General features: G+C 43.5%; 1 protein-coding gene across 1 annotated transcript in view; it reads right to left on the minus strand.

Annotated features, from left to right (window-relative positions):
• Positions 1 to 24264, minus strand: part of EXT2 (exostosin glycosyltransferase 2) — a 324143-nt gene that overhangs the window by 181153 nt on the left and 118726 nt on the right. Inside the window, exon 6 of the mRNA XM_069221798.1 lies at positions 14160 to 14299. Coding sequence (XP_069077899.1) covers positions 14160 to 14299 — 140 coding nt within the window. The remainder of the gene's footprint in view (positions 1 to 14159; positions 14300 to 24264) is intronic.

Raw genomic sequence — 24264 nt, forward strand, 5'->3', positions numbered from 1 at the left:
GCCCTTGGGGCAAATTGATTGGCAATATGCTAGGCTTTGTCAGCTGGGGCTTATGAGGTGCATCCCGAGATATGTTTATCCATTTTATGATAATTTGAAGGATAGTCATTGAGCTGGACTTAGATAACTGCACTAAATGCATGCTAAATAAATCCTTTGTGCTGTTTTTAACATGTAATGTATAGAAAATGAAAATTCTCCATTTCGCATCAAATAACCCGTTTTCCGCCTCGGACTGGAGGCTGAAAGAAATCTGACAACCCTCCGCTGCCTACCAAGGTAACAAGGAATCTGGGTGTAAAGTTTGGTAATGATCTATTCTTCCGCCAACAGGTCGATTCGTTCTTTGGGATCTGTTTCTCTGTAATCATGTCCCTTATAAAGTTCTTGGATTTTCTTTCCCTACCAGCAAGAAAAGACTGTTGTTCATGCCTTAATCAGTTCAAGAGTCTAAGAGTTTAAGACTCTAATAGACTTTATTTGGATTTGACTAAATATCTAATTAGGAAGCTGCGGGTGGTTCAAAACGCGGCCATCAGAACGACTACTAAACTCGCTCACATTAGTTCTACTACAGAGGTTCTACGGCTTCTTCACTGCCTCCCCGTTGAAAAACAGATTTCACTTAGATCCTTAAGTAACGTTTACAAGGTGCTTCATCGAACTGGACCTATGTTTTCGTTAGATCGTTTTGTGCCTTGTTCCCCTAACAGAGAGTTAAGATCTGCTAAAAACAAATTGTTACGGATCCCAAAGTTTAGGTTACAACCAGAGGTGGCAGATCTGTTCTGCGGCAAAGGCTTTGAACAACCTTCCGTGTCTTGTTAAACTAGCTCCTAACATTAACGCTTTCAGAAATTCCTGAAAACCTGGCTTTTTCCCGCAGCTCTAACCAATTTTCTTCTTTTTTTTTCTTTTTCATTGTCAGTTGTGGTTGGACAAGTTTTTCTTCCTTCTCCTATTATAGCGCCAATATATTTGCACTATATAAATGCGTTCAAACATTCAATCATTTCAATTGTTCGTTTATTATTGAGATTATACAGAAGATTAGGATAGCCTGATAGTGAGCTGTTATTTATTTGAATTCCAGTTTATATAATTGTGTCAGGGGCGGATACAGGCGCTGAATTAGAGGTTATCTGAACTCAGATGAATTTTGTTTTAAAATAAACTTAAGATGTGTTGAAATTAACCTACATTGTAGTTTATCACACGTGAAAAGGGTTCTTGACGACTTAAAATCAGATAAGAGGAGAGAGCGAAGGCCTGTTCATGGTGATATATATATATATATATATATATATATAGTGTCAGACGTATATTAAAGGGGAAGCTTGCATGCAAATAATTGATTTGCTCTAGCAAACAAGTATCTGCTGAGAACTTGAAGGCCAAGTGCCAGAGTAGGGAACTGCTACATGTAACTCTGGTGGCGCCTGCAGCAGCTGACTCGATGCATTTGATTATTGGATCATTACCAGACCCTGGAACTGATGACATTGAGCCATTCCTAAACCCATGCAGAGAACACTGCAGTATCCACCGGAGTGTTTCAGTTGGTGCAAGTCTTTGGTGAATCAAGAACTGCTAGTTAACTTGGGTGGGGGGGGGTTAGAAACCTATTTAGAGTTTGGCAGACAGGGTACCATGCCAAAAAAGGACAGAGTACCCCCTTCACCAAACTCATGGCCACCCCACTCTATTTGGAGAGGAGCCTACCCTGGTTCCACTATTGACTGATGGCAAGACTGACATTCGGCCATCAGTTAAAGTACCTAAGGGCAGATATTCTGAAATAATTATTTTCCTATTTGGGACCACCATGCAGTCCTGTAGGGAAAAACAAATCACCTCCATGCGGTGGGAGAAATCTCCGCGCTGGAAGAAATCTCACAGTATGTCAGACCATATATTTTTTGTTTCACAATATCACATAACAAACTCCAGCTTTGGGAGTTTATTAAAAAAGCAGAAAACTTTGCTGTGTGGGCGCACTGAAGATGGCACAGAGTACTAAACACCAAGCTCTAAATTAGCTCCTCTGACCTCAGTTATGTGAATGGAGTTTAACTGAGGGCAGTGGTTAAAGCCTTTCAATATATTGAGGCTACACAGTGGGCTGCTAATTCACCGCTGTAGTTGAGATTTTGCTCAGAAAGGTGAAAGGGTTTATACTGTGGCAGGCTCTAGCTAATAGAGGTTTTACAGTTAAACATCAGGGTTACGTCTCAGTGGACATACACAACCTTGATAATACCCCACACAACAATTCTGAGCTTTATTCTGTTACGTAGATTAACACAAACATTTCGCTTTTATCCATCACATTTGCATTAACCTCATTTTGTCCTCGAGAGGGAAGGGAGATGTTCCTCTATACCAGGGGGCTTCAAACTGGGAGGTGCCCCCCCAAGGGGGGCCTCAAGTGAATCCAGGGGGGAGGGGGATGCCAGGCTCTGACCAAAAGAGGCATTATAGAGATTTGGAGACCACTGCTCTAAACTGTAGAGCCTCCCTATAGTATTTATAGGGAAAGTAGAAACGTTTAATTATCTAGAGAAGTAGTCAAAATATTTGGATGGATGTTAACTATTAGTGTACATTTATGAATGTATTTTATATGAACAAAATTTATAATATGCTACAGCACTATTAACTTAATCTTGTATTAAAACTTTAATTCAAATTATTCAGTGAATAATTTTTTTTTAGCAGGTTTAAATTAGAAACAAATTCTCACTCAAAGTGAACGAAAACACATCTTTTATTATGGATTATTTGTGATTAAAAGTCAGATATAAATAATTAAGAGCAATTTGATTATATTGTAATAAAATAAGAAAATGCTACATTCATTTATAAATTTAAAAAAGGTTGTTCAGATGTTTTATAATTATATAATAAATATTTATTTTTAGATTTTGTTTACAATAAATTATGTTTATTTATATTTGTAGCTACTTTAAATAATGTAATATTCCCTATGGGGTTTTATTTTAAGTCCCTACCTCCATTATTTTCTATTAGAGGGTGTTAAAACAAGCAGTAGTTGACCAAGAGTGGTGCAGGTCTTTGCTCAGCTGTGAGCTGTAGAAGTTTACTACTGTTTTTGTCCCTTTTTGGCTTCAGTAAATTCAGGAATGCAGTTTGTAAACAGCAATGGGCTTACTCTTTTGTGAGTGGGTGCATGTCCCCCCCTAACCCGTTCCTAATTCTCCTATTCCTCCCCAAACCTCTCCCATTTAGTGAGTATGCCCTTCTATCAGCCACTTCCCTGCTCCCTCCCACTTTTACAATTAAGCAGTAAACTTACATGTGTGAGGATCTTCCGACAGAAAGATGGGAGAGGTTGAGAGTTACACCCGTAGGTTTGTGAATAGCATTTTGAAGTACTTTAGTAGTATCAATCTATTACTACTAAACATACTACAAGAAGCAGTTTGTGAGGAGGCACCCAGATGTCCACTGCAAGGAGGAGCATATCTACAGGAACCCTGCAGAGAAAGCTGTGGCAAGCTACAACAAATGGCACTTTTTTGTTTGCATGGATCACAAAGATTGTTTTATAACTCAATTTTGAGCTATAAGGTCTGCCACCTCCAGTAGGAATTCTTACCATGATTGGTGAAAAATAACCTGCTGAATAGATAGACTGTCACATTCCCCTTTGCTGCCAGATGGCCTAATTTTTGTCAATGTTCCAATCCCATAGATTGCACAGCAGTTTGCAATCCGTGAGATTGCACTCCTCCCTGCATGTTAAAGTATGACACGGACAAGGATCTGTCCACCAGGAGTGGACCTACTTTCTTCAGATGAGGAATATAGTCTTTATATGCCAATGTGGCTGTTCTCAAATCCGAGTGGTAAGATCTTGTGTGGTTTCGCGGAGGCCAGAAGATAATGAGAATGAGGAGTCCGAAGTGAATTTCTCAATCAGAATGCATCTGTGACCCCAGTTTGCTATGTAGTCTGAAAATCACTGAGTGGTGCCAAACAGAGAATGAGTGCAGCACAAAGCCACAGCACACTCCTCACATCTCCATAAAACTGGTTCCACTCCTATGTGATGGACATTAGAGCAGCCTGGAGTGGAACATGGCACAGGGAAACACAACATCAGAGGTGCTATGAGCCTCGAAGTCTGAAGACTGACAACTGTCAACACCACTGTCCAAATGTAGCTCAGTCTGTCATGAGGAAGAAAGGCCAGCCGCTGGCGGTTGTTAGTAATCGCCTGTTTAAGGGAAACCTTTCTTAAGTTTAATCACTCACAGCTTGCAATGTTAAGCTTCACATACTGCCCAACTAGTTTCAAATAATACAACTTGTTTTTCCTCAAAGTCTTTACTTCAGATAAAAGTTTGTGTGGATTGACTCATGATCAAGCGCTGAGAAACCCACAATGCACTGGGGCACAGACTCAACCGTACAGTATGTTTTTTCTCTGTTACTGGAATGCTGGCATTCGTCTGGACTTCTGAACCTAAATTTAGCAAACTATTTTCCAGTTGGTGGTGAGGTGGGAGGATTGCATTTCAATGTACAAGCAACAAACGGTGTTAGAGGTTGGATATGTTTCCTGTTTCCAGCACGAGTTGATCACATGCTCAGCACAGACTGCAAAGAAGCAGCTAACAGAAAGTCATAGCATTAGTAGTAAGTACCATCTAGCATAGTTTGGTCCACCTGTGCTTTTTCTATCCTGTATCGACAACAGTGCTTAAGTGTGTACACAGATGTCCTGTAGCAGATGCACAAATGGTTGCTAGAGGTAGGTTAATTTAAACAAGCATTTTCAATGCAACGGGTCTCTCGTTTGTTCGAGTTAGAGCTATTAGCGTTGTAAAGCAAAAAAAAACACAGTGCGATCGCGCTATGTAAAATGCAGCGCGATCGAGCTGTGTGGAAAATAAACAGATAAAGTAGTCCAGACTCCAGGCTGAAAACATTGACACTCGCATGTTTTTGGTACTTTACTGGTGCTGTCTAGGTGGGCTAAACACCGGAAAAGGCATGACGTATGCATGCCTTTCACAAATGAAAGCAAGCGGATTTTAAAAGGCAAGCCCACGAACCAATGTAAGTGACTGACGTGGCATGGGCGTGGTTTCAAGCCCAAAGAGAGATTACAGAATGGACGAAGCACTTTGTGCTCACCTATAAAAAGAAAGAAATGCTACTGAGGCTCCTTTTAATGTGCAGTGTGTATCTGTGCTCTTCGAGCCAGTATTTGGCTTCTTTAGCATAAGCTACGGGAACACCCTTGACAATCTATGTTGCATTTCCAGATATTTGGATATTTCTTCTCCTATGAAGTTTTGAAAAAACTACACACAACTAGGTTTCTGGAGTGAGCTATTTCTGGCACTATAATACATTAAAGCATGCTTAATGGTAAAACTATGCAAAGCCCTTACAGCTAAACCTTGTGGATTTGCAAGAATGTTGGAAAATTAAATTCCTAGATTAATATGAAAAGGAGAAAACACTTTTGGCAGAAAACACAGTAGTATCCTTAAGTATTTGGAAACAGAAGAGATCCAGTAAAAGCATGTAATGTGGCAGTATCAAGTAACTGCCACGGAGAAAGTTACTCTTAAAATTAGTGCTTGAATGAATCATAAAAGTAGTGGTTCAAAGGGGTCACACATTAACATGGTAAGGGGAAAGTTTAATTCCCACTAAGGTGGCTGCGGTGTTCTAGGTTGTAGGCACATTTTTAATCCATTAATTATGGGAGTTCTGAAAATGGAGACCCGTTGTCTATTTTCTAAATGCAAATGCAGGGACTCTGGCAAATGAACCCATAAAAAGGTATAATATAACCCAGATTGTTGAGATTACTTAATTATTGGACTGCAGCTTGCAGCGGTTAGACATGTATGAATGTTCAATCATGTTTCCATTTTTCAGCATAACACGCTATAGTAGCAGCACGTTTACCTTCCTTCACAACATCCAAAAACCCTGGGTAATTGCAAGAACCAAATTCTAGGATTTCAGGAGCCAAAGTGCTCGATTGAGAGCCTGATTCACAAAGGACCTCCGCACTTGTGGCAGATGCCCTGCAGTCGTGGCGGGGGCATGCACTCATGGCGTCGGTCCCGTACTCACGGCAGGGCCTCCGTACTAAGTTACCCATTACGGAGGTCCGGCCACGAGTGTTGGCCCCACCACTGCGCTACTGGATGCCTCCGCCACGACTGTGGAGGCCCTTTGTGAATCGGCCCGAGTGCTTATATGTTCAGATGCTATGTTACAATATTTTTATAGCACACTAATACCCATGAGGGTATCCTGGTACTTAGCAGGGATGTGGATCTTGCCCAGGGGCGATTCACTCAAAGAGCCACGTCTTCAGCTTCTTGTGGAATTCAGTAGCTCTGCTCGCCTCTCTACATTGGGTTGCCCGCTGGCCTCCTCGATGGGCTGTTGCAGGGCTTGACTCATCTTCCTACGCTGGTAGATCAGGGGTGCTCTGGACGGGTGATGGGCGAGGAGCAACAGGGATGGGGGGCCCGGGACCGCCTCTTCATCCTGCAGGAGCTTTAAAGCTCAGCTTGGACATGCGGAACATTTCCACTTACACACAAGGAGCTTGCATGCATCCAAAGACTCCAGCTCCATCCTTCTTCAAGAGGCTGCTTCCTGCCACCGGAATCAACAAATCAGGTGGGGGTCTTTGCCAGTTTATGCATCACATGGGCGAACTCTAGCGCACTTGTTGGAATGTCAGATAACGCATGCTACGTACTAGCAGCAGTAGACTGGGACAGGAGGCGTGAAGCATGCACCGGACAATTACAACATGTCAAGCCTCAGAGAAATAAGCGATTTATTACAAATGAAAAATATTTTGAATTCCCTCCACTAAACACCCTGATCTGGTCTGACCACAAAGAAAATGCTCAGATGAGTACCAGACCTCTGTTGGCTTAACAAGTCTGGTAGGCAAGGCAGCTTGCAATATGGGTAAACACCCGTCTTCAGAAGCTGAGTGCGCTAGGTTTGCCTTGCCACGATGGAAGTAACAAGAACAATGCTCCTTTTCTGTACTACATATGAAAGGAGAAGCCCTCAGTCCTAATAATATCATCAGTTCCCCTTGGTCAGATACTGTGATGACTGGTAAAGAGGAACTGCTCTCTGAAATATGCACTGTGGGATAGGCTTTTGCTGTGATCAAATTGAGTATACAAGCCAAGAAATTCTGTATTTGTTTTGGAATCAGATAGGACTTTTGGCAAGGATTGAAAACCTCAGTTTCTGCTGCATCATCACTGAGGTTTGGGAATGAACTGGCATTGCTTTGTGTGTTCCTCTTTACCAACCAGACACCTAGGTAAGGATATGTAGAAACATTTTGAAGACGCCAAAACCCAGCCACCACAACTATACATTTTGTAAACACCCCCTATGCATTTTGTTCATATTCTATACAATATCTTTTCTGCACTGTTGAAAACACTCATTTGTCTGTGAAGATTTCTGTACTTTGCTGTGGGAAACCCCTCAACCTTCCCCCACAGGAGTTTGAAGTTGAGGACCATTAGACCCTGATCTTGTGATGCCCCAAAACCTGTACCACTGATGTTGTGTTTGTGCGAGATGCTGCTGGTCCATTTTCATAGTCTGTTAAAACCCTTGATGTGACTGACAGAAGCATATTTAATAGGACCTGTGCTGCTATAACGTCTCCTCTAGCCCCATGACTTTACTGTTTTAGTGTCTTTCTTTATGTGACTTAGCAATTCGTCTACCTGCTGTCTTAAAGATGCTCTCCATCGAAGGGTATACCAAGTGATGTCACAGTATTTGAGGCCAAAACACAGATGTGCAACCACATGATTTCTTAGCAGGATGCTTGGGCTAACTTGTCTGCACGTAGTGTCGACTGCATCCAAAACACAACAGATGGCAGCATTTGAAATGATTTTTCTTTCAGTGACTATCGCCTGCGCTTACTTTTTCACCACTCTCTGGTTAAGAGTTGTAACAGTTCCTCCATCTCCTCCCACAGATACTGATCATACGTACCTACCACAACCTGTGAATTAAGATCAGACCAATTCTTGGCTACTCCCACAGCAACTCTCTTGCCTGCATCACCTATCTTTTTACATCATGTATCTGGTGGTGGACAGGCCACCCCATATGCCTTGGGTATACACGCATTTTCTAGCAGCATGCCATTCCACTGAAGCAGAAAGCATATGTACTTTCAAGTAAATTTAATCATGAACAGCGGCCTTATACGTTCTCAATACTTTTGCCATGCCAGCTGTAGGTTTCATTGCTGCTGTTGGAAATGTCCCTTTATGCAGGGTTATTCCCAAACTTTTTGCCTTCTTCCTCCTATTTTTTCAGGTCTGTTTTTGCTGGTTTATTGTCTCTGCACACTTTAACACTGCTAATCAGTGCTAAAGTGCAACTGATCCCTAGAAAAATTGTATTGTTGATTGGTTTATCCATGATTGCCATATTTGATTTACTGGAAAGTCCCTAGTTAAGTGCTTTAGAGGTGCCCATGGCTTGTAAATCAAATGCTACTAGTAGGCCTGCAGCACTGGTTGTGCCACCCACATTAGTAGCCCTGTAAACTTGGCTCAGGCCTGCCACTGCAGTGTCTGTATGTGAAGTTTTAAACTTCCAATTCGACTTGGCAAGTGTACCCACTTGCCAGGCCTCAACCTTCACTTTTACTACATGTAAGGCACCCCTAAGTTAGGCCCTAGGTAGCCCAATGGGCAGGGTGCAGTGTATGTTTAAGGTAGGACATAGACTAATGTGTTTTATATGTCCTAACAGTGAAATACTTCCAAATTCGGTTTTCAGTGTGTAAGGCCTATCTCTCTCATAGGTTAACATGGGGGCTACCTTTAAATATCCCTAAAGCGCAGATTCTCTTTGAGAGCAGATGAAAAGGGGGAGTTTAGGGTCTCTGAGCTCACAATTTAAAAATACATATTTTAGTGAAGTTGGTTGTTAGATTGTTAGTTTGAAAATGCCACTTTTAGAAAGTAGGCATTTTCTTTCTTAATCCACTCTGTGACTCTGCCTGTTTGTGGATTCCCCGTCTGGGTCTGTTTGACAGTTGGGCTGTTCACACTTCTCCTCTAGACAGTGACACAAAGGGGGCTGGGATGTAGCCTGCATATCTTGATTAGCCATCTGTGCTGGAGGGGAGGGGTGGAGTGGTAACTCACACCTGAAAGGACTTTGCCTGCCCTCACACAATGCCGTCGCCAACCCCCTGGTGAGTGTCTGGGGCCTGGCCTGGCCAAGAAAGCATCTAGCAAACACTTGAGACTATGCTTTGAAGTTTGTCAACTTCAAAGGCAGAACTGGGTATAAGAAGAAGACTTTTAGAATCTTTCTGGAATCCAGAGGAACCTTTGCAAGGAGAAGAGCTAAAGAGTTGAAAGAGGAGTACCGTCCCTTTGCTGTGCTGCTTTTCTCGACTGGCCTGCAGTTGCTACTTCTGCCTGAAAAGAGTGCAAAGGGTGAACTTTGCTGTGTGTCCTGCTTGAGAAAATTCTCCAAGGGCTTGGAGTAGAGCTTGCCTCCTGGTGGAAGTCTCAGGGACACCAAAGACTTCAGTTTCCTCGACCTGCAGCACTGGGAACTGTGTGTTTTGTGCTGTTCAAGAGGAGAACCCACCGGGACGCCGGCAACGACGCCGCTGGCCTGCACCATGACCTGCTGACGCCACAAGGAGTCTCATTGCCCCGCTTCGCACCGCGACCCTGGTCTCCTGGATGCCGTCATCGGACGACTTCACCGAGCTGCTGCTCGCACCGCGACCTGTGGCCCCACACTCCGGCATCGCCTTCTCACACTGCAGCCTGGGCATCCCCGACGACGCTGCTCCTGCTGACACCGGTGCCGCTGCCTGCACCGTGGCCTGTGGACACTGCTCGTGAGGGTCACGAAGCACCGTCCCACACCGCTGTCTTGGGCCTACCGACAAAAGCGCTTCAGCAACGACACCGCCGCTGCCTGCACCGTGACATGTGGACACCGCACGTCGCACCGCCCCGCTTCACACCGCAGCCCTGGTCTCATCGACGCCGCTGGACGCAGTCACCGAGCCGCTGCCTTCACCGTGACCTGTGGGTACCGCACGTCACATCGCCCTGCCTCGCACCGCAGCCCCGACGCCATCCACGCCGGCGCACCTGACTTCATCAGCCTGGAGTTCGATCTGCAACGCATGTGACCACAAGGGCCCGACGACTTCTGCACCGACTCTGGAACCGATACCGCGACGTCAGTGACGCCGCTCTCCGGAGCTCACCGCGAGGATCACAATGCCCTGCAAATCCAAGGTACTGTTTGCGGGTCTTCCTGACACCGTAGCTGGCCCGCAACGCCGCAGCAGGCCTGAACTGTGGAGCTATTGACTTCAAGGAACTGTAGTTTTGAGTAAATCTTGCAGAATTCATATTTTTCTTACTGTATGTTGAATTTTTATCGTATTCGGTCTTGTTTTATATAGATAAATATTGGCTATTTTTCTAAAACTGGTGTGGTGTCCGTTTGTAGTGTTTTCATTTATTATTGGGTGTTATGTGCAAATGCTTTACATATTGCTTCTGAGATAAGCCGGACTGCTCATGCCAAGCTACCAAGTGGGTGAGCAGGGGTTATCTGAGCGGGTATCTCCCTTATCCTGACTAGAGTGAGGGTCCCTACTCAGACAGGGTGCAAACCAAATACCAACTAAAGACCCCATTACTAACAGCTGCTTTAAAATTTTCTGATGTTGATATTAACACGGTTTACTGCATTGATAGGTTGATTAGTCTTTTTGTCCCAAGACCAGTTTCTCAATAAGAAAATGCTCCTCTTCCATCTGCACAACTACCTCATGCTCAAAATCTGCTTCATGCATTATACAGTAATAAAGTCTCAAGAGGACGGAAAAGGACTGGTTATATATGTTTCCCAACTGTTCTTCATAGCTGGAATCCATAAAGTGCACGCTGCATGCATCTTCCCCTCTTACCTTCACAATCTTGGCCTGTTAATGTCCTCGCCTGAGACTGCCAGTCTAAGTCCTCGTCTGAAACTGTATGAAATTGGTCAGATGGTAAATAAGGCGCAGAGCAGTATCTTGTGTTTTGTTCCTCGTAATGATATTTAGTATGAACTGAGCTCTTGGGAGATGTCCTCCCTGAAACTAATCTTCCTCTTTGTGGTTGATTCAGAAGTATATCGCTACTTTGAGGCACTGCTGAAGCTCTCACATAGCCGGTACCTGGATAATTCTGTATCCTGTTCTGTGTACGATCCTCCACCGGTGATGTAGAAGCCGTTGGTAACGTAGAATGGGTTTTGTCACAATATCACAGTGGTTTGAAGGCGTTTCTTCATAGAGTACCACTTTTTAGTTTCTGGATAAAGTCAACAAATTTGTTCTGGTCTCTTTGATGCCACTGGGGGCCCTGCAACCTATACTGCTTTTCTTGTCACTGTTTAAGTGAATCCTCCTGGATGCTTGCCTGAAATAGGTTTTGTTTCTTTTCTTTGATGCAGTTGTTGCCCCTCATGCTGCATGTTTCGGGGGAGACATTTCAGCTCAAGAAAGCCACAGTAGTATCGGTTATACAGAACTCAATGAGGGTTTGGCACCAATCTTCTTCGTGCAGGCAATCTCCAAATTGGGCACAGTCTCTAACTTCTTCATACATCTGGGGTGCCTCCACAAACATCTTTTATTTCAGTGGTTGATAATAAGCCAAATGCCCACATGTTCACTGACTAATTGTTTTCTTGGACCAAAAATATTTCCACTATCCATGGCCCTGGACAGCATGCATCCATACCCCAGGCTCAACTGCTAATAAAGGAACCCTATGTATCTGATGATTTCAGAATTTTTCCTCTGTAAATACTACAATCACACATGTTCACTAAAGGCCACAATAAGACCCCAGTGAAGGCCTCTCACTTTTCTGAAACTTCCCCCCCAGAAGAATTGCTGAAGCTGGAAGATGGGGGTCGGGTGATATATCTTTTCGTTTGCCTCATTTAGGAGTGAGTCCTGGAATCTTCCTCTTAACCCAAGACTGTCACTGTAGTCACGCACCTCCGTAGCTTGTCGATAGCAAAGACTTTTCCTACTTTTTCAAGTGCAGTTTCTGTTCCCTGTGAGTGCACTCGCAGCTTAACTTAGTCTTTCCGATATGTAATTTTAAATGAGATTATGGTGGGGCGAGTCTAAGCTCAACAAACAACGAGTACTGGCAAAGCCAATTGGTTCAGCATTTTGGCTTTGTCAATGCTAGTTTTGGCACAGTTTTTATAAAACGTTATGAGTGTGGGTGCTCCTGGGTCGTCACCTATCTTTAAAATAAAAAAAATTGGAAAAAAGCTAAATAAATATTTTGGTTTTAAAAAACAGGCATTGCAATAGTAGTCGCTAGCACTAAAGGAAACAAATGTTCAGTGTGGGTTTCACCTCAATTTTCTACTGATGGATGTAAGTGTAATTTATAATCCTATTTTATTCTCCATGTTTAACCTTCTATAGCCAACTGCAAATGTCGTCTTGTGTCTGATAATTCCGGTAATAGGTGATAAAATATTGAACTTATTGTTAAGAATCTTTGTGTGGGGTTGTGTTCCTTGTGAAAGAGCAAAATGATGTCACTCACCGTGAATTGAGCCAATGGTTGAAGGGGGATGGCCCATTACCGCACGCTGTGTGCAGTAGATGGTGCGGGGCGAGCTCGGAGACAGATTGGAGCAGGAGTATCTGAAGAAGATGAATACCGATGGGTGAAATGAGCAGAAATGGCACTTCCTTTCCTGATAGTGGCAAAACCTTAAACTGAATGATTACTTTGCCTACTAATGTTATTTGTTCTTTTATGTCTTTTCTTTCTGTCAATTCTGATTTCTCAGCTTCTGCTCATGGAGATGTTATACATGCTGTCAAAGTATTGCTCTGAAAGTATCAGTAACAGTTTGTCAGCTGAGGTGCTGGACCTAAGAAGATGGCTGTGTGACTGAAGTGCTGTCATATACCAACAAACATCTGCATCTTCATGCCAGTGCCAACTCCTGTGTGTCCTGCTACAACTAGCCTTTGTGGTGATCTCCCCAACCAATGTGCGCACCCTATGTTTCAGTCAGAGTCAGTAAGGACAGGATAAGTGATAGAACTTAGGGACAGTAACTTTGGCCACTAACAGCTGTGCCAGAAAAAAAAGAGGTGTTCTGCATATGAAAGAATTTGTAATCCTGGACCAAACGCTTAAGGTCTTTCATATTTCTACTTTCCTCTATCACTCGCTGTCCTCTGTCGCATCAAGAGCTTTTTGGTTTGACCACTCATTTTTTGCTCTATAACAGTCAGCTCACTCCAATCAAAGACAGTGGTGCCGGCAATTTTAGGAGGGAGGGGGGTGGACGGGAAGCACACTCACACATTCATTCACACATGCACGCACATCCATTCACAACACTCATCAACAGTCAAACATACATGCATGCACCAAACATCCATTTAAAAAACACCCACACACTTACCTCCAGCCTCGCAGGTCCCAGGAGGGTTGGGACTGCTCCTTCCCTCAGCCAGTGAGGGAAGGCAGCAGTCCCAACTTTGTCACAGAGTGGGATGGGGTCAGTGAGACTACTGATCCCACCCCACTCTGTGATGAGGTGTCACTGATTGACACTCGCCCTGGGCACTACAGGGCTTAAACCTGAAGCGCCCAGGTCAGAGTCAGTGGGTGATGCTTCCCCTCATCACCTAGGGGAAGGGCCTCCAGGCATCTTTGCTGAGCTGAGGAGGTCACGCCCACAGGAGCTGTGACCCCCTTCAGCCCAGCAAAGTTCAGCTCTGGCAGCCAGGAGTCTGCGCAAATCGCACACGTCTCACTCCTGGCTGCCAGAGCTGAACATGAAGAGTGTCTGTCAGGCTGACCTTTGCTCAGCCTGACGGGCACTCTTCATGAGGGGCAAAAGGTGGGGGTGTGTGGCCCCTACTCCCCAAATGACGGGCCGCATCTGATCAAAGATGTCCTGCAATGGAACACCTAGAACTGTCCAGCAATGCAACGTCAATAGGAAATGTAAATTTCAAACAGAAGATGCAACGGATCCCAGGTTTCATGTAAGGGGTAACCTGGTGCTGTTCTCACCTCTTCCAATCGAGAACCTCTGAGAAGGGCAGAACGTAGGAGTCGGCAATGATTACCGGGACACAGCCAGCGTGCAGAATGTCACTCAGAGCAGCCTGACCCATCCGGGCACCACGCAGCATCACACAGAATGTGGCTTCCTGTAGGGATAAATAAGGAGAGATGTCGCCCAAGTAATTCAGTCAATGTACATAAAGGAGAGTGCGCCACCCAACACACCCGCACCCCGACCAGGATCAGTGGAAGGGTCTTTGCCAACAATGGCAAAGTAACAATGAAACACCCTCACCCAACAATACCCCAATAGACCCAAACCATTACCATAGTCCTTAAGGGACAAAATATTATACTTGTACAGGCAATCAAGAACTGTGACTATAAGAAAAGTAACAGAGTGCATAGATCTTATACTACATTTTACATCACCATGACATCGGAATACCCGCTCAAAATAAAAAAATTAAGCCATGTAACCAAAGTAATGGATTATTGAGCTGCAACATTGTGACAGAGTTAACGCTTCATCATCAAAATCATGTCAGAAAATTAGTCAACACCTTTACATCCGAAATTGGCCTGCTGCAACAAAAGTTGAGCACGATTCACAGTTTGATGTCCTTTTTAGTAAACCTATAGTGAGGGCAGAGTCATTTTTTGATTTTAAGAACTAAAGGAACTCACTATCTTCATGGTACACATTTATTATCGCCCAAGATTCTTAACAATGAGTTCAATATTTTATAACCTATTACCGGAATTATCAGACACAAGAGGACATTTGCAGTTGGCTATAGAAGGTTAAACATGGAGAATAAAATAGGATTATAAATTACACTTACATCCATCAGTAGAAAATTGAGGTGAAACCCACACTGAACATTTCTCAGACACCATAAAGTAAATAAAACATCCACTTAAGAACTCACCCCAAGTGACCTTAACCAAAATGGCCTGTCTTACCACGCTTCTAGATAGCTTGGGATCTGAAGCGTGTTTGTGAATGTCCACCCATTTGGAAGGGTCTTTTGAACAGTGTATTGACATTGGGAGTGCACGTCTCTAGGCTGTTTCCTAAAGCTCTGATGGGGATATTTTGACGTGTTGTCTCTGATAGCGGACCCTGCATTGCTAACAGGCTCACTTTGCTGAAAAGTCGCAGTGGAATTTGAAGGATTCGCCAGACGCTTACATTTTAATACTCATCCTGTTAAAGAGTCTAAACCAATTGCGGGCACTCCCAGAGTTCAACTTTCAATAAAATCTTTCTTATATAGTAATGGTTCAGCTGCACTTTCCATTGAAAATGCGTTTTTTCACTTTAACTTTTGATCCCCATGGACAGGTTTGCACCAAAAAATGGCAATCCCTTGGCGTAGACATTAGCGAGTCAATTTTCGTTAACATCTGTGCAGCAGGAAAAAAAAGTTAAAGGGGCAACAAAAAGTTACATTTGATCATTTCTTCTTTCAAAGAAAATTGTACTCACACCTTTAGACAAATCCTGTGAATGGATTTGTGCAAAGCTTGGCATTAAAGTAGACATTTCTAAGACAGTGTGCTTGCATTTGTTTGATGTACATCTATTCAGAGCAGGCTTTAAAGGCTTAACACTTTTGTATATCTGTGCCATTTAAAATTTCAACTCATACAATGCAAATTCTCTCAATAACATTTTAACTGTTTGACAAGTGGCATTGGCTAGAGAAGGCCACAGTATATTTCTTGCATCATAAAAGATGCAATTAAAAAAAGAAATTCTGAGTTGCAAAAAAGAAATTCCATCGTCATTTTGTGCAGGGGAGCCCCCATGAACAGGTGACTGACCCAAGTAGAGTGCTGGTGGGCAGTCAGAGGTGTGGAAAATGTACCAAAAGAGAATATCAAAAACACCACTGTCAGTAAAAAAAAAAAAAAAGGAAAAAAAAAAAAAACAAGATTAGAAAATTATTTTCACAGTAAAAAAAAAAAAAAAAGGAAAAACTCACAGCCAAAAGATGCATGTACCAGGCAATGGCTGCCCGCTGTGGACTTAACATAAGGCCAACCCTTCTGCATACGGCCAAAGGCTGTGCACAGCGGAAGTTGGCGTTTGCTGATGGTTCGATGCAGGGCATTGACGAAGGACGTACAAGGAGGATTTGGAAATTGAGTGTCATTAAAAAAAACATGAAATTCACTGAAAAAAAAAAAACAGTTAAAAACTGAGCTGTGGTTCTGGCTCAAAACACAACATCACTTACATTTGTCAGTTTTATGGTACCATATTGGGATTAGGGAGTTCTGGTTACATCACAAATGGCATTATAGGGCCATATCACTCGTTACTTATTATATATTTCTATACAGGTTTATTTTGGGGCAGATTGCTTGAAACTGTTTTCCTCGAAAGTGAAGCTACTAATGGGCACAAATTGAAATTAGAATGTTTAGGTTTTGTGCATCTCAGATTAAGTGTTGAAATCGAGAGCGCCATGTTATGGGACAGTGGAGTTATGTGATTGTGCTGCTACGTATACCGTATAGGTATGAACTTACTCCATGTGCCACATAATTTGAAGATTTTACAAAAAACGATGTCTCTAGCTGAAAATAATACTGCCAGATAATGTGCTCCAAATTTTGTATTTTTACCCCATAACTTAGATAAAATAATCTGGTCCTCATTATGATGATAAAATAAATATGTCATGGGAAACCGGTAAATAATATATATATTTTAGTATCCTGTGAAATATGGATATTTGAACCCTACTGCATGTTGTGAAATTAAAACACAAACTATACATTTGTCTCTCGGCTTACCACAAAATGTTCTTTTTACGTACATTCTTAAGCGTGCACATATTCTGTTTTGACTTTACAACGCACACGTATTCTGTTTTGAATTTAAAGCTCTTTATAATGTTATGAGTAAGTCACTTGCAGAGGTGATTTCTTTTTCAGCAAATGTAATGTATTTGATTTCTTAATTGAAATGTCCATGTTTTTAGTAAGTTCTTTATGTTTTAAGGACATTCATTCTGTCTAATAAATGTTATCATAGGATTAAACTGTATTTTTCTCGTTTTTTTCCCTTCCGAGAACCAAACAGTATAGACCTGTACTTCACCTCCTGTTCTCAAAACATACTTCCCTGTTTGAAAACACTCACTGCTAAAATGAACACTTAATATAAAAAATACATAACTGGTTTTGTGTTATGTGGATGTAACCCGACCTATGACTTAGAGGTAGGAAGAGGTCACTGGAATCATTCAGTCCATCTTATAGCTTCCTTGGTTACACCTCAGAGGGAGACACACTCTGACAGTGAGCTAATCTTTCATGGGCTGATTGGTTCATCATGAAGTAAAGGCGGATGAGGCAAGCTCCTCAGGGAGCTTCGGGGGCTGAGGATTCTCCCAGCTTGCATCTTGGTTGCTGCAGCCCCATCCTTATATGCCCACCTTGCACACCCAATCCAGCCAGGGGCCTGGCCCATCAAGGCGGCCCTATGTGGGCGTGGCCACTTTGCAAGCACAGCCCAGCTGCCAATGTCAGAGGATGTTTCCAGGAAGGATGCATTAACCTACTCGCACTTGAGCGAGATTGAGCAAGTCTTGTAAGACTCTGGAAGTCTCATCTGCCGTGTTAGCAGACATGAGTTTGAAAAAGGCCACGGTCTGAAATTCACCACTCATTATTCTGAGGTTCCAGAGTTGAAGGAAGAGGCGATTCCTGGATGCGGCTGCCCCTGGCCAAGGCTATTGGTTCTAGAGGAATCCACGTATCCGGTAGGAGAAGTCTTGCTTGTGGGCAGGCTGAAGAGAGAAGAGTCACACGGGCAAGTATCTCTAGGGCTCCAAGGTGTGTAAAGACATTTGTAGTAACGGGGCCCTCTCAACATTTTCAGGATACATGAGAGTAAGCGAGAAACCAGATCACAATTATTGCTGGTAATGTGCAATGAGTGAGCCTGTCATCGTGATTAACAAAGTGAACTAGAAGGTAAAGATTGTTCACGAGGAAGAGGGAAAGAGATATTGCAAGAACAAGTGACTGAGAACTTTGCAAAGAATCAAAAGAAAAGGCTGTTTTTAACAGAAATTGAACAGTTGAAGTGATAAGTGACCACAAAGTGAAAAGCCACAGCTTCACATCAATAGATGAGAGTGTAAATTCAGGTTGTGAAGTATCAAGTGAGATCAGGATTTAGAAAGACTTCAGAGACTGCAGAGGGAAGTTCTTGCAACTGTAGCTAGACACATGTTTGTAACTGGACTGGGAAACAAACATCTGTCCTAACATTTCTTTTTCAGGTCAGGTAACACAGTTACAAAGAAGATAAATACACTTATGTGAGATTCCTAGCTGTTCGCACAACGTTACTGGCCAGCCATCCATCCTGTTTCAAGTTTTGCTCCCAGCAGCTCCCCAGCAATAATCCCTCCTCAACATCCTCTCCTATGCCAATGGCACGCAAGTCGTTCTCTCACTCATGGACAGGATGCCCCTTACCTGAAACAAGTTCAATGCCTGCATGACTGAAGTCGTCCACTAGATGAAGACCAACGGTCTAACGTTGAACACCGACAAGGCCGAAAAGTACATCACCGTGGAACTCCACCTGGCAAGACAACAAAGCTAGGATCGACTAACACACCCACATCCAATGTCAAGAACCATGGGACCATCATCGACAGCAAACTCCAAATGACTGTCCAAGTCAATGCGGTCACCGCTTTATGCTTCCATACCCTGAAGATGCTCCCAATCAGAACCTGAAAAACCGCCACGCATGCCCTGGTCACAAACAAGGTGAACTACGGGAACACCCTCTATGTTGGGATAAAAAAAAAACTCACCTTAGGCCTGCAGACAATTTAGAACTCGACTGCCAGAATCCCTCTCAACCTTGCATGCTGTGCTCACACCACATCTGAAGGAGCTACAATGGCTCCCCCATCACAAATGAGCACAATTCAAACTTATCACCTACACTCTCAAGCCACTACACCTTTCAAGCCACTACACAACACTGGCCCAACAGACCTCAACAATCGCATCTGCTTTCACTAACGTTCCAGACACTTTCACTCGTCTGGACTCCTACTTCGACGCATACGATAAATCAGATCCCGAATTCAAGCCTTCTCATACATCGCTCCTAAAGCGTTGGACCACCTGACGCTACACTTGAGACCCTTCCCCCTTCTTGAATTACGCAAGAAGCTGAAGACCTGGCTTTGAGTAGTCCCAGTAGGCCCCAAGGGTGTCTTGACTCACACCTGTTCAGTGGTAGGATACCCTCCCGGGTGATAGTGTGCTCTACAAATCTGCATAACTTAACATAATGCATTCAGCCAATCGGTGCTGCTGGAAGGTGAGCTTAGGAGGATACTGCTCAAGAGGGAATTAGCCCACAACAGCTCGGTCCTCAATATATCCTGCACTGTTCTAAGTAGCCAGGGATTCCCAAGGACCAGAAAAATCTTTCAATGTGCCAGGTCTCACCCCCTCTGTTTGATTGGTTCCGCATTCCGTCCAGTTACGCTATCCCATAGCGTTTGTGTTTTGCCTTGCTTTTGCCGCCCTAAGTGCGCCGGGTATGCCCAGACGTGGGTCCCGGGCTCACTGTGCCACTGGATTCAAGCTAGCCTGGCTGATGAGGGGTGAAACCCTGAAACCGGTCCCAGGATGCTTGTTTCCGGTCCAGGGAGAACCTGGCCTGGCAGTTCGGGCTGGACTGTTCCCTTGTGGAACAGGGTCAAGACTGATTTGCATATGGCTGGGGTCAAACTGGGGTGGCATGGTGAGTAAAATAATGGATGGATTAAACCCAGATCTGTGACTGGGGGTGAATGTTTGATTGGTTCCGCATTCCGTCCATCCAGTTACGCTATCCCACAGCGTTTGTGTTTTGCCTTGCTCACCCCCTCTCATTCTCAGATAAATGGGGGCCAATAGGAGGTGTCTGGGTTTTGTCAATGTTGGGCTCATCTAGATTCCTTTGGGGTGAGTTGGTGATGTAAGTATTAAAACAATATATAGCATGTATTTGTTGTGATGTAGCGGTTCACCTGCAGGGCGGGTGGCTAGATTTTAGAGGGGCATTATTCCAAAAAAGTAAAACTGGCACAGGTGACCTTCATGCCTGAAAAAGAGGCATCTTTGGGCCCCCATTACCAGATGAAATCCAGACTGCCTGAGGTGTGTCTCAGTGACGTCACTCTACCCGGTAGCGGAAGAATGTGGCCCGAAACTAAAAGAGACAATTCAAAGACACCGCCTTAGACACGGGGTCGGAGCTTTCCCTCTAATATCCAACTAGTCTACTACTTTCTCTTTAAGTTGAAACACTGTTTGTTCTCAGTCGACAGCCACTTCTTTACTCTTACAGTACAAGTAGTCGCAATACACACAGTCCCCACTGGCAGGTGTTTGGAGCTCAGAAGCCAACCTCAGCTGTACACTGCATGTAACACAACACTGCAGGCTCACACTTGGGCCACAGATGAATTGTTCAGTTTCATAGATTGTTTCAATTGGGCCGCAAAACCAATTATAATACCCTCCTAGGCCTGACACATACAGAGCTAGACCTAAGCAGGAAACCAAGTGGCCATCTGTGAATATCCTAATTACAATGAGGAACATTTACGTAATCTGACTGTGAGGCGAAGGCCAAAGAGCTGTGAAATCTGCAATTTGTGACAACCTAGGGCAAACGGTGGGCTGCAAAGCCTAAGGTTTCTAATTAAAGGATATAAAAAGTATCTTTTCACAAAAGCAGAGTGAATATTTGGAGCAGACTGCAGCAGGAGTGATGGGAGACTAAACATGTTGCAGACACAAAATATATGAAAGATATAGCTATGAAAAAACATGGACACCATTTAGAGTACCTTTTTATGAACAGCAGGCTATCTGATACAGTGGATAAGCATGGAGGTCCCAAACCATCATCAGATTTTGTTTCCATAAGTTTCTCCCATTTGTTTTACAATCTTTGCTCTACTGCGGTAAGTGGTACTTTTGACTGCACAATGCTCAAGTGATGCTTGGCGCCGGGTTGCCTTGTGCGCTGAATGCTATCTCATTTCACTGCTGCCCGGCCAGACAAAGAAATAACCTTTGGGGTTCAACAGCCTTCCCAGCTGGCTTTAATAACTTCAATCAGTTGTATTGATCCTGACAACTTCACAGTCTGAATGGCTTGCCTCAGGTAACTTAACCCTACCTCTCTCAAAGCCAACTCCCTTCTACGATGAGCTCACTCTTCAGCATAGTGCAGGTCTCTTTCTGTGAATGGATATAAAATATGATCTCCCCACAAAGTGACTTTTCTGCTCTAGGCACGGATCCCTCAAAGAGTTGATTCTTCCCACAATGGCCACATGTTCCCTAAAGCAGAGGTCCCCCTATTGTGGCCCAACTCTTTACTAGAACAGGAATCCTACTTTTGGTACATATTTCTTAAAGGGAGATCTTACCCATAATGTAAACTATCCATCGAGTGACATCTGCCTACAGATAATCAACTGTTTGCACCTCGGTTTTCCCTTAGAGTGAAATGAACATCACCCCAAAATGGATTTTACACTTGAAAGTTCAGACTGTCCCTTGGTGCAAATGTCCATTACCTTCTGACCCAGAGATAACGCTTGCCAAACGTGCAGTCTGTACACTAGATTATCTCCCTAATGTGGCTATCTCTTCCCAAGGGCGGGGGAGACTCCACCATGAACAAATTCTTACCAAGTGGGAGCTCTCCAAACAAATCTTCATCCCATCATGATAGTCAGTAGTTGACCACAGTATGATATCAGTTTCCAAGAGGTGAAACCCTTGGGATCGATTAATGAGAGGAGGGGAAGGGAGAAAGCGGGCTCCACTAGGAACAATATTTCATCTCTCCAGATAGTGTGGTAACAAGAAAGTACCTCCCACATAACCTAAATTGATCGTTAAGCGACCTAGGCAGTTTGCAAATGACAAGAACATATATTATAATATGTGAGCACTACCAGCAGCAAACGATAATCAATGCAGGACAGGAAACTTTGCAACAGGAGAGAGATTCACTAGCAAAAATGTTACCCGCACATAAATGAAAACAGATTTTACAAAGGGCCTGGCTCACAAATAGCCAAGGTAATATGTCCTCTAGAGTTACTTCTTTGTTTGAAGCAGATCTCCAATGTTATAGTGATTTAAAAATAATCCCTGTAGTGCTCAAGGAAACTCCCCTGAGACACAACCCACCTTCCCACAGTGGCCCAGATCCAGCCTTGTAACTCAGGTTTGGTTGGACCACATCTTCATATATACCAACCTCTCAATTGAGCCTACAAACCCACCTGCCCACATAGAAAAGCGCTCTCCTACCCTGTACCATAAAAATAAGCACAGAGGCGTTTGAGTAAAGCTACAATGAAGCCCCAACTACCCTGTGCCATCTCATCCCGAATCACTGCTCGACAACCCCTATCACAACATAACATCCGCGTTAGAAACCCACAAAGCTCAAGGTAGCCCTGAAGTTCCCCAACAAGTAGATCAACTTGTAACTTGATGAACTGAAATGCGTCAACAGAAACCTTACAGCAATGGTGCAAGATTTTACCCAAACACCATTAAATCCTGTATTAGAGACATAAAGGCTACCACTAACTCAACAAGAGAAACAAAAACATTACTTTGCAAAACTTAAACACAAGGCTCAAAAGTGGAGGAAGGATATTTTTAATCTTTACCAGGAACTATCCAAATCGGAGACCCTTAAAAGTGACTGCTGCATGTCCCAATAACTTTGCAAAAACCCAGTCGAATTCCTCAAGGACAGTACTGCCAAACCTGCAAAGGCCTTGTTGAATTCAAAGCTGCAAATTCACCATTAACATCCAGGATGTGGACCCATACCCCACACAGATTGCCTCCCTTGCTACAATCTTCTCTCGGCTTCTTAGCACCAACATAAAATGTGGCAGTCTTAAACATCTCCTAATGTCCTCTGCTCACCTGAATGTCTCAAACAGTTATTCCCCCTCTAGCAGCAGACAAAACTTAATTGATCAACACCTCATCTTCTGTCTGGCATAGTTCCCAAATGTCTGAAACACCCATCACGCCCTCTTTTGTAAACACCACCCGAAGATACAAGAAAACTAGCAGTATCTCTCCTACTTACCTCGCCTCAGGAAAATCATGGAGCGAGCAGTGATGAGATAACTTTCAGAGTATGTTGAACTAAACCCCTTCCTCTGCAACCATCAGTAAGAAACCCACTCTTTAAAGTGAAAGTAAAACTGTCCAAGACAAGGAGGAAAGAGCTGTTACTCTACCTGCACCAGAAAATCAAATCCCCCTTTAATCTTGTCCGCTTCTCTGGTACATGTCATACCATGACCACACAATCCTGCTGAACAAACACTGAGCAGGAGTATCTGGACGTGCTCTGCAATGGCCCACTCATTTCTCACCAACAACAGAGAGTCTGTGGATGATCTCATTTGCCTACAAGATCAGTGATGTTTATTACGGGTAATCCTGGATAATGGTGGGTCAGCGGCTTTGATCTTGCTTCTTGATCTACGTGCTGCCTTTGACACTGTATCAAATCGGACATTAATTAAAAGATTAGCGGAAGGAGACATCGCTGGCACAGCACTGAAATGGCTGACATCTTTTTTGGATAGTCGTACTTTTCATGTATGCGAAGATGATAAGCAATCAAACATCTTTCGTCTTAAGTGCAGAGTACAGCAAGTGTCTTTGTTAGGTCCAACGTTGTTCAAAGTGTACATGGCACCTTTAACAGAGATCATAAAGTCCTTTGTCTTTTTATCAATCTCACATGCAGACGACACACAAATAGGTATTAGTTTGTCTTAGAAAGGGCAAACTACCCCCACCCTGCTTAAATGGTGTCTTAAACATACAGTAGATTGGATGGCTGCTAGTAATCTTAAACTTAATGGAGATAAAACGGAACTGATTATAGTTGGAAACTATCCTGTAAAATGGACAGAAATCAACTGGCCACATTTTATGGGAAACCATGCTGAGCTAGGCTTACCTTAAAGATAACTAGAAGGCAGTCAGTAAGAGCAGCACTGGCCTCTGC

The sequence above is a fragment of the Pleurodeles waltl genome, chromosome 3_1, assembly GCF_031143425.1.
Source record: "Pleurodeles waltl isolate 20211129_DDA chromosome 3_1, aPleWal1.hap1.20221129, whole genome shotgun sequence".
Taxonomy (NCBI): Eukaryota; Metazoa; Chordata; class Amphibia; order Caudata; family Salamandridae; genus Pleurodeles; species Pleurodeles waltl.